Source organism: Salvelinus namaycush, chromosome 12, assembly GCF_016432855.1.
Source record: "Salvelinus namaycush isolate Seneca chromosome 12, SaNama_1.0, whole genome shotgun sequence".
Taxonomy (NCBI): Eukaryota; Metazoa; Chordata; class Actinopteri; order Salmoniformes; family Salmonidae; genus Salvelinus; species Salvelinus namaycush.
This window is the reverse complement of record NC_052318.1, coordinates 44250466-44261785: the sequence shown is the minus strand read 5'-3', so window position 1 is coordinate 44261785 and position 11320 is coordinate 44250466. Positions and strand designations below refer to the sequence as shown.

The 11320-nt window shown below is 39.5% G+C and overlaps 1 protein-coding gene across 2 annotated transcripts; it reads left to right on the top strand.

Moving 5' to 3' along the window:
* The first annotated feature begins 275 nt into the window (after window positions 1–275).
* On the top strand, window positions 276–10206 carry LOC120057298 (matrin-3-like). Of its 2 annotated transcripts, none has more exons than XM_039005867.1 (21): window positions 276–384; window positions 1256–1680; window positions 1986–2047; window positions 2170–2208; window positions 2313–2413; window positions 2522–2565; window positions 2884–3000; window positions 3475–3600; window positions 3694–3858; window positions 4089–4213; window positions 4310–4847; window positions 7317–7401; window positions 7547–7566; window positions 7675–7803; window positions 8036–8158; window positions 8306–8434; window positions 8524–8651; window positions 8913–9027; window positions 9290–9428; window positions 9560–9681; window positions 9948–10206. In XM_039005867.1, the coding sequence occupies exons 2-21, from the start codon at window positions 1324–1326 to the stop codon at window positions 9972–9974; spliced, it is 2691 nt and encodes an 896-aa protein (XP_038861795.1). In that variant the 5' UTR covers window positions 276–384; window positions 1256–1323; the 3' UTR covers window positions 9975–10206. The 2 variants fall into 2 exon arrangements, with proteins under 2 accessions (XP_038861795.1, XP_038861794.1); XM_039005866.1 differs by having other exon boundaries at window positions 1136–1680.
* The last annotated feature ends 1114 nt before the right edge of the window (window positions 10207–11320 follow it).

Sequence of the window (11320 nt, the reverse complement as noted above, 5' to 3'; positions counted from 1 at the left end):
ATCCTTCCAGGCATGAGGTAGGAATAAATACATTTAATTAGTAGGGTGGTGTTAATTTTATTTTATATAATTTAGAAATTCGTGAGTGTAGTGTTAGATGGTAGGGTATTTATTTAGTACATTTTTATTTTTCAAGCAATGTATAAGGGAGTTGTACTCCAGTCTAGTGGGTGGCGGTAATGCAACAAATTGGATGCCAACCGCCCTTAAACCTCACAAAAGAAGAAGTAATGTAATTACGTGGGGGACTTTTATTCTGAAATTTCGTTAAGGTGAATAAGCTACTGTTTTTATGTCGCTGGTAGATGGATAAATTATAAATATCGTTGGCCAGGCTGTAGCCACTAAATTTAACGAAATACCCGAAAGGAGGCTTATTGAAAGGTATGTTTTACAGCATTCACAATTTGAATTCCATGTAGTAGTGGAACTGTATGCGTAAACATTCGACCCGAAACTATCTGGCTGTGTTTACTTGAACGCTATGATTAGCTTCTTGCTAGCTAGCTTCCTGGCTGTGGTCAGCAAGGCAGCATTCTCCAACGGTGCGTGTAGCTAAGCAACAATAATGCAGTAACGTTATAGCTACATGGTACTTGCTTGCTAATATTTTTTTCATCGGGTTGAGATGATATTTGGCTTAATTTAGCAGAGTTAAAGATGTGTAGCTAGTTAACAACTGGCTGTTGTGCTGAAGCCCCCTCCAATTTAACTAGCTAACGTTAACGTTACTGTAGATAGCCAACGACTGTTGTTCTGGGCTGTGATACGTATTTTAATTTCAGTGAGACATAATTTTCCATCTAATTACCCACAGCAAATGAAGACCAGCTATTGAATGATTGAAGATAACTTTTCAGTTTCACAGTCGTGCTAAGAATACTTTCTTCCTAAGGCTCATCTGTAGGGCCTACACGTTTTACCCAACCACATTGATGTAGTTAGACATGTTCAGGGTTTCCCAAACTCGGTGCAAGTACTACACAGATTATTCAATTAATCACTAAGCATAACGTTTTGATCATTTGAATCTGCTGTCTAGTGTTAGAGCAAAAACCAAAATGTGCACCCCTTGGGTCCTGAGGAACAAGTTTGGGAAACTCCTTTAGAACACCTTTTTGTCCCCCAATTTCAGAATAAACTTATCTGTGCCCTGGAAGTTTGAGGATGGAGGGCAGTGAGGGAAACAGCTCTGCACACCAAGGATCTGGTGTTGGAGCTATGAACTTATATGCCACTCTGGGGCTCTCTCCAGAAGACGTGGATGCTCTGGCCCAGATTCCAGAGAACGAGATCAGTGTGGAGACGTTGCCTTATCTGATAATGCAACTGAAGGCCAATCGAGCAAAGCAAGAGGAGCAGGGAGAGGCCTCCCCAAAGAGAGACAGCCGGCAGGAGGATACAGATGATGGAGTCCTTAGCAAACGGGACAGTCCCCCTGCAGTACCTCGCCGGTCAAACAGCCATTGTGACACTGACTATAGGAGAGTGGAGATTCACAGTCGACCAGAGCGGCAGACAAGGAGAGATTCCCGTCACAATTGGTCCTCAAGGGAAAAACCATCAGACACCCAGCAAAGGTTTCCTTTCTCCTATCAAGTGGATGATTTTCATGGAGTTGTGCCCAAGATTTACCCACACACATGCTCTCTATGCTTATGCATGTTGAATTCTACTAAGGTAAGCTTTGTTATATTTCAATACTCTTGCTGTTGTACTGTGTATCTATGTCATTTAAATCAACACTCAATCAAATGTATTTATAAAGCCCTTTTTACATCAGATGTCAAAGTGCTATACAGAAGCCCAGCCTAAAACCCCAAACAGAAAGCAATGCAGATATAGAAGTACAGTGGCTAGAAAAAACGCCCTAGAAAGGTTGGAACCTTGGAATAAATCTACAGAGGAACCAGGCTCCGAGGGGTGGCCAGTCCTTTTCTGGCTGTGCTGGCATTCATTTAGCTTAATGAGTGCTTTTTTCACAGGCATGGAAGGATCATCTCAATGGATTAAGCCACGTGGAGGGCTGTCGAGAACTCCTGCGTCTGTAAGTGTTAACATGCAAAGTAAAACATTTAGAGAATGGACTGATACAGGTCACAATCAATTGATATATTTCCTATTACCTGGTTTTATTACAATTAGTTGTTTATTTTCTGTTTTTTACAGATATCCAGATTGGAAAAGACATGATACACGGAAGGAAATGTGAGGGGAATGAAATTCAGCTTCATGTTGAAAACAGGCATGTCATGATGTAAAACCATTAGCTCTACCTTTTCTTACCTAGCACTGTTTACGTTATCTTCCAGGTCCAACTCCATCCCAAGTAGAGATGCTATTTCACCGCCCAGGAGAACGCCACGTCCTGCTATGCCTTACAAGAGACAACATAGCTCAGACCGCGTAGGAGGTGATAACCCCAGTCCCGTTCCAAAGTCAAGTTTGATCCAGACCAAATAATTGCAATTGCAAACCACTTGAAAATAAATACTATCTCCTTTCATGTTTTCATCTTTAGGTGAAGTCTGGTCTGCACCAGAAAGACACCATTTGAAGCCCAAGGTAATGATTCCCATTTTGTGGTGATGTTTTCTTATAAATAGATTATTTGGTGTGGCAGGTAGCCTAGTTGTTAGTGTTGGGCCAGTAACCGGAAGGTTGCTGGATCGAATCCCCGAGCTGACAAGGTGAAAATCTGTCATTCTTCCCCTGAATAAGGCAGTTAACCCACTGTTCCCCAGTAGGCTGTCATTGTAAATAAGAATTTGTTCTGACTTGCCTAGTAAATATATATTTTTAAATATATCATTAACTTCTTATGATGGAGTTAATTTGCTTAAAGCTACATGCTTGAATGTGTGATTTTATATTTTGCTTCAGGCTGGCACAAAGGTGGTGGTTACAAAATTTCCCCTTGGCTCTGTTGGTGTAGAAGACTTGATGACTTTGGCTAAGCCATTCGGCACAGTTGTAAAACATCTGGTGTTCCCCTGCAAGGTAAGTTACACAAATTGATAAAAAAAGAGGAATAAGCACTCAACTCTTAAAGATGCACTATTCAGAAATCGCTCCACCATTTCATGGTTGCAGAAATTCAAATAGTTTGCCTAATTTCAGTTTTTGACAAAACAAGCAACTCTACTGTAGAGAATAGTTGTACCATCTAAACTGCAGTGAAATATCTTTTCAATAACTATAAATATTGTATTTTCAGCTGTTTGACTCTTGTGTACAAAACTAAAAGAAAGATGAAACTTAAGCACGGGAAGCCTAGAAATGGGGCAAATAGAACATATCTACTGCTTCTTAGACTTGCTTTCAATGAGAATGACAGCTATAACTAATTTCTATGTGAATTTGGTTGGGTCGCCCAAAAAGTTACATGTTGCAGCTTTAACATTCTCTCTTAAAAAAAGTTACATCTGTTGTTGAATGTCTATTGGATGATTCTGTGTTGTATTTTTGTTACAGGGATTCCTGGAGTTTGATTCTCACAAAGAGGCTGCCAATATGGTGAATCACTTCAGTGAAAAGCATGCATTCCTGAAGGGAAACAAGTTGACTCTGTACCTGTCACCGATGGTGTGCAGTATTCATGTAAGTGCATCTGTCTGTTAAGAGTTTGAGATAATAATTAATACAGAAGTATTAATCACAGAGATCCCTGTATGAGCATGTTTTTTCCTTTAGCCGCCAAGGTTGGATGAACCACCAGAAAAACGGCAGACCAAACAAGTTACCAATACAGTGGTTTGTTTTTCCCGCCTACCTCCTGGGAAGGAAAGAGAATCAGAGATTCTTGATCTCGCCAAGATGTTTGGGAATGTGCGGCATTCAACATTTTCAAGTGATCAGGTAAGGTTCGAGCAATATGGAATTGAAGTGTGATCAATCAAATTCTGCAAATCTCTCTGGTGATTTTAAATAGACAACAATTCTTAAAACAGTAACAATGCAGTGTATCTATTTTAAATTCAGAATAGCATGGGATTGTATGACTAGAATAGATCAATTCAACACAAACCTCCCATTATGCAGCACCTTCTCTAGCTTCGTCTAATGAATCCTCCCTTATTCATCTGCAGGCCCTGATTGAGATGGTAGATTGGAAGGATGCTGACATTATGGTGAAGTACTACCACTCCAACCCCCTCAAGATCAATGGAAAGAGTGTCAAAGTAATCTTGTCATCGTCACTGAAGCGCCTTAGGTAAGTAAGACTGGGGCAATGGCGACCAATTTTCCTGTGGGACTTATCAGGAAGTATGTCTCAGGGAAGTTTACCTCAATGGTTTTTGCCTTGTAGAGAAAGTCCTGACTCCACCACATCCAGAAGAGCAGATTCCAGTAAAGGCCGCAGCAGCAGACACAAGAGCGAGGAGACTAGCAAGACCTCAAACTCCACGAACAAAGAGAAACCCAGTACAGGTGAACAACCCGCTGAGAAAGTGACGGAACAAGGAGAAGGTCAACAAAGCACCTCAGAAGAGGTCAAGGAAGTGGTCAAGCAGGACATCAAGGAGGGGGAGATTGAGGGGTTGGTCAAAGAAGAGGACATTGATTTGGAAAACAAAGATCTAGATGGAAAGGGCATCCAGATGGAACCTGAACAATGCTTGTTAGATGATGAGGTTGGTGCTGGTGTAGATACTAAAAACCCAGCTCCTTACAAAAGTGCTTCTCTGGTGGCTGATTCTAAAGATAAGGGGGAACCCGAAATCTCAGAACTGTTGGCAGACGATACCTTGGAGGATTCTGACATCAAGGCTGCCGATGATCCAGCTCTGTGTGATGCTGACGTCTCAATGGAGAACATGCTGGAACAGGAGAGCTTTCATGAAGATGTAAGGAATTATTTTCATTTATATTTGTGACCGGAACCAACAAAAGGCTTATTGTTCCCAGAATTGAAAATAAGTTTGTCAAGTAACCAAGATGTGGGTTCCTAGCAATGGCTTCTTAAAGCATGTATGCTTCAACTCTTCAATTTGGTTTAAGTTCTGGGAGCATTCCTGAGAATGTAGTTTGGTTTAGATCCTCCACTGATCAGTTGAAACAGATGTGGCCATCTATTGCCTAGAACCACTGAAATCTGGCTGAAGTTTCAGTGGCAAATAAAATGTATCTGACACTTCAGATTGAACCTCATCAATCTAGACAAACAGTCAAGATGTTTTCTGTGACTCATGTCAGCAATGCCCGGTTTGACTCATGGCTTGTTGGAATATTGAGTTTGCTTGGTACCATAGCATGCTATGTACAGTGCCTTCAGAAAGTATTCATGCACCTTGAACTATTCCACATTTTGTTGTTACAGTCTGAATTAAAAATTGATTACAATGATTTCTCACCCATCTACACACACTACCCATTATTACAAAGTGAAAACAACATGTTTGCAAATGTACAGATATTGAATTTGCATAAATATTCACACCCCTGAGTCAATATGTATTAGAATCAACTTTGGCAGCGACTACAGCTGTGAGTCTTTCTGGGTAAGTCTAAGCTTTTCACACCTGGATTGTACAATATTTACACATCCTTTCATCTCTGTCAAGTAGGTTGTTGATCATTGCTAGACAGACATTTTCAAGTCTTGCCATAGACTTGCCATAATCAAGCAGATTTAAGTCAAAATTGTAACTAGGCCACTCAGGAACATTCAATGTTGTCTTGGTAAGCAACTCAAGTGTAGATTTGGCCTTGTGTTTTAGGTTATTGGTCTGCTGAAAGATGATTTTGTCTCCCAGTGTCTGTTGGAAAGCAGACTAAACCAGGTTTCTCTTGGATTTTGCCTGTGCTTAGTTCTATTTCGTTTATTTTTATCCTTAAACTCCCAAGTCCTTGCTGATGACAAGCATACTCATAACATGATGCATCCATCACCATGCTTGAAAATATGTGGTACTCGGTGATGTGTGAATTTGCCCCAAACATAACGCTTTGTATTCAGAACATAAAGTTAATTTCTTTGCCTTATTGCAAACAGGATGTGTTTTGGAATATTTTTATTCTGTGCAGGCTTCCTTCTTTTCACTCTGCCATTTAGTTTTGTATTGTGGAGTAACACAATGTTGTTGATCCGACCTCAGTTTTCTCCGGTCACAGCAATTAAACACGGACTGTTTTAATCACCATTGGCCTCATGGTGAAATCCCTGAGCGGTTTCCTTCCTCTTCGGCAACTGAGTTAGGAAGGATGCCTGTATCTTTGTAGTGACTGGGTGTATTGATACGCCATCCAACGTGTCATTAATAACCACCATGCTCAAAGGCATATTCAATGTATTTTTTGGTGGGGGGGCTTTTCCCATCTACCAATTGGAGACCTTATTTGCGAGGCATTGGAAGACCTCATGGTCTTTGTTTGAAATTCACTGCTCGACTGAGGGACCTTACTATTATCTGTATGTGTGTGTGTAGTACAGAGAATGGGTAGTCATTCAAAAATCATGTTAATCACTTATTGCATCCATGCAACTTTTGACTTGTTAAGCACATTTCTACTCCTGAACTTATTTAGGCTTGCAAATATAACAAATATGTTGAGTACTTATTGGACTCAAGACACTTAAACTTTTCATTTTTAATTAATGTCAAAACTTTTAAAACCATAATTTCACTTTGACAGGGGGTATTATGTGTAGGCCAGTGACACAATCTAAATGTAATCCATTTTAAATTCAGGCTAACACAACAATGTGGAAAAAGTCTAGGGGTGTGAGTACTTTCTGAAGGCACTGTATGTAGGCTATATGATTTGCTTAGGGGTTATTAATTCCATCAGTTTTGAGTGCCCTACAAATCAGATGGAGATCAGCTTTGAAGGATCTCATTATGTTTCATGGTTGAATAGCAAAGGATATAGAGCCATCTCTGTACAAGCTCCAATTGTTTCCAGAAAACCTAGACTGACCGTAGTAATCCAGAACAGGCACTTAAACGCTCAAGTCAGCCAAGCATTGTAGATGTATGGATCAGTAGACATGCCTATTTGTTCAGCCCTAACATGGTAAAAACCTGGACTGACCAAAAGGTTTGAATAACATAGCATATTTAAGATGTCAATTTCATTTGTAATAGTGCAGCCACAGAGTTCACTTCCTAGCTTTGAGACATGGATCTATATCATAGTTCAAGACTATTGAATACAATTTTACATACTTTTATGTTCATTGTTTGAGCATCTTTTTACAGTTTCCCATTGCAACAAGTATTTGTCATGAGATACGATATGGTTCTGGTGCAGCACTGTGGAACTTGAAACTCAAATTCTTTAACTAATTGATGTTGTGAACTTATTTCCAACAGGACAATATGGATTTCCCTGAGAATATGGATGACTTCGTTACATTGGATGAACTCGACGACAGTACTGGAGGGGACACGTTGCTGGGTAAGCAATGAATGATGCAAAACATTCTTACTTGGCAGCAATAGACATAATTATTACGGCTGTTTAGCCAGTGTGGATAACACATTAAGAAAATAATCTGCAGTTCATAATTTATAGTTATAATTACTTTTGTTTTTATTTGCAGAGTCAAAGAATACTTCATGGGTTGGTATTCCTCAAATTATCATTTAGAAACGTGTAGTTGGAATGTGTCAAAAAAAGTTGTTTTATCCAACATTGATAGTAGGTTGCGCAGTAAAATTGTTTCTACAGGATGGAAAAGTTGTCCATATTAGCCCAATTAGAAAGGGCTATGGAAACGTGGTGGTGGCCCTATTGAAACTGGCAGAGCGAGCAAACGTGAAAGTTGTCGACCATGCCATATCCTTCCTCAGACAGGAGGTATGTTCATAATTATGTTACTTGCAGATCAGTGTATTTATTTAATTTGTATGGTACTTAACATTATTTCCATCCCATGAAGAAAACTAGATGTCATGGCAACAGTGTTGAATAACAATTTGACATTCATGCATTTTGGCATACAGAGAGGAATTGATTTACTCAACCCCTGATTTGTGCAAGCGTTTAATGTCCTAGTTTGTATGACATTGAGAATTTCCTATATTTTCAGGCATGGTTAGAGCTTGATACTACCGAGGAAGTACGTGAAATGGTGAAATTCTACAAAGGAAAAGGACAGTTGTTGAGGAAACATGTCAATGTTAGCATGTGCTTTTCACAGAAGAAGTTGGAGGTGGGTTTGGTGTATCTATATGCTGTACACATTATGCATCTGATGAGAGAATTTAGTTATTAACTCAACTACACCTAGTATAGAGTCAATATTTGTAACACAAAGATGTGTATTATGTGTAATGTGAATTTGTTTCTGTCAATGTAGAGGCCTAGTGGAAGATCCATCTACATTTGTATGCTTCCACTCCAGAAGTACTCGGATGTCTCTCTTTTACGACTTGCCCAGCCTTTTGGGAAAATCACTGGCTATAATTTGAACTGGCATCATGGAAAGGTAGTTTCACCGGTCCTTCTTTTAGGGGGGGGGTGTCCTTTGTTTTTCTATTAATAAAAGACTTTCACTTGGATGTTTTTTTTCTTCAGTGTTATATCCAGATGGAGTGTGTGGACGCCGCTCAGAAAATGGTGAAGTACTTCCAACGTCCACACAAGTTTTACGGGACCCTGTTAAGAGTCAGTCTGTGCAAAAAGGGAGACTCACTAATATACTGGTAAATAATTTAATGACCCCTAAGAATATGTAATAGAGTAGATGATGGAAATTATAGTTAGACTAAATGGAATTTGAAGAATGCTAGTATGCAGTCCATTTTCACTGCCAGTTCAATTGATTGGAATCTATTGGAAGAATATACAGCCAATGAAATAATCTGATAAAGAATGTTGTTAAACTGGAATGTATGAGTGATGTACCTAAGTACACTTTCATGATCTAGTACTGCATGACATTGTATTCTGCTCTTCTGATACAGGAAGCCACCAGTCAAATATGAGCTGTGGTTGTCTGGTCAGAACAACAGAAGATCAAGAGATCACCAAGAAGATGAAAAGACTAATGGCCAGTCAGCCAAAAGCCCCTATCCAGAGGTGAGAGATGGTTATTTGCTGTTTTTGCTTCCTTAATTTAAACAAGGTGAAATATTGCCTTGTTAGTTAATATGTAAATATTCAGCTATCATTTATAAAAAATGTGCGTGCCCGTGAACAATCCTTTTACAGTTACCGGTTAGTCCAGAAGTAATCAGTTAATCCACTTAACACCGAGAAGAGTGATGATATTTATTGGTGTTGGTCTCTCAGGCTAAGTAGAACGAATGAGTGAAAGACATGATTGTTTTTGTATGGCCAGGATGTCCAGAGTCCTGTGTCTGACAGTGAGGGGGTCTGTGGGGACCCTGAGGGTGAGGTAGCCAGTGGTGTGGAAGCTATCCCAAAGGAGGAGAAGCAGGAGGAACCTCTGGGTCCTTATCAACCTGACAACCCTGTTGGTAAGATGCTAGAGAAACTGACTTCTGTTTGTGTGGCTGCCTATTTTTATTATCAGGTGTGACAGGGATCTGCTAAAGAGCTTTTAGTGCCATATTGTGATAAACTTTTCTCTCTCTCCTTTTACTTGCAGGGTTAGACTATCTGCTGCCAATGACTGGATTCTTCTGCAAGCTGTGCAACATCTTCTACACCAATGAGGAAACAGCCAAATCAGTCCACTGTAGCAGTGAGGAACATTATCTGAACCTTAAGGTAATTCTCAACTATGACAAGAGTCAGTCTTATGAATCATACTTTGTGGTGTATTTGTAAGAAAATGTATTTGACCTAGGAGGCCAGAATACATTCAACATTTCTCAAACCTTGTTTACTCAAGCTAGTATCACCTATGCTTGTTGAATCTCAACCAAATGGAAAGATATGGGACTTTTTAGGGGATTGGTTTTAACTGGAGTTCTTGGTTATGGGTTAATCTAGATAATGCATTGAAAATGTACACTGATTTTATTTTCTTTCAGAGAAAGATGGATACAGACCTCGGCTGATTGAGAGGATTGTCGTCCACCTGTGGTCTTCCCAGAGGAAGGCCGTTTTCGTATAAACGTTTCTGTCCAGTTTGTTTAACATTCCAGTCTCTTCTGTCACTGTTGACAACAGTAACCCATTTGAAATTAATTAATACAACCTATTACGAAATGTAGTCCCATTCTGTGGTTATGAATAGTACCTTGATTTAGTTTCTTCTTATTGAATAAACAAATGTGACTTATTCTTTTACTTCTGGAAAGCACCCTTTTCACCTTAAAGGCAAACATTTACTCTGAACCTACTGACCTTAACATATTTGAGTCCTATGGTTGTTTTAATCGTCAACTGTCATTTATCAAGGACATGTGGACAGGATTGGCTGGAATTTACATCCCAGAATTTGCATTAACCCAGATAACCATCTGGTGCTTGACTGTGACAGCAGAGCTGGCTAAGAAGATTCACCCAGTCTGTGGCAAGGAGCAGCACATCGCTTGAGGAAAGGACAAATGGGGGACATTGTTCGGTCTAAAACATGAAAGATTTAAGCCATACAGGCCTAGATGCTTTTGAATGATAAACCAATAGGGGGAGAGTTCAGTAAATGTATTCCATAAAATAAATGGAAAGATGTGTGTACTTCCTTAATAAAACACAATTTAACCACCCACATTTTTGGATAACAGTGTTCAGCTAAGGGTGTGAAACCTCAGAAAATTGGAAAATGGTGGTGGAATTTTTTAAGACGGTACACATATCTTTACAGTTTTTTTCCGGTGGCCCGCCATTAAAGCCTGGTATCTAAGTTGTTGGCTAGAGCACACGTGCAAAGACCAGAGTGGGCACATTCACTATATAATGCTATTTATTTTGGTGACAAAACAATCTGTAGTCTAGAGTTAAAAATGCGATGGAAACTTATTTTTTTATTCCATACATGGGAATTTAACCACAAAAATTATTTTTCATGTGCACTACGTCATCACGCACAGCTTTGTATCCCAACAAATCAATTTGATGGTGGGTAAATGCGCTTATTGTTTTTAATGCGGATTTTAGAAACTTTGCTTGGAAATATGTTTGCTATTTAGATAGAAACTTAGCTATAGAGTATCATAATGGTGAACGAGTGGAGGGGGTTGCACTGTTAGTCAAAAACATTTCCCAATGTTGACAGGTCTGCCATTTGTATGTTGAAATGCATCTGTGTAGGCTACATTTTGTTGTTGGTGACCCTGCATGCAGAAAACAATATCTTTAAACTATAACAAAGGACTTGAACTTACAGCAGATGGCAGAGACTCGTGTGGGACAGAGTTGGGGTTTTGCTTCGTGGTCCTTAAAGACATTGTCCTGCTTGCCT

Excerpts from the sequence above, each read along its gene's own strand:
- LOC120057298 (XM_039005866.1), top strand. The coding sequence starts at position 1,168 with ATGGAGGGCAGTGAGGGAAACAGCTCTGCACACCAAGGATCTGGTGTT. Across the intron at positions 3,601-3,693 it reads CGATGGTGTGCAGTATTCAT|CCGCCAAGGTTGGATGAACC; the intron begins GTAAGTGCATCT and ends TTTTTCCTTTAG. Across the intron at positions 7,804-8,035 it reads TATCCTTCCTCAGACAGGAG|GCATGGTTAGAGCTTGATAC; the intron begins GTATGTTCATAA and ends CTATATTTTCAG.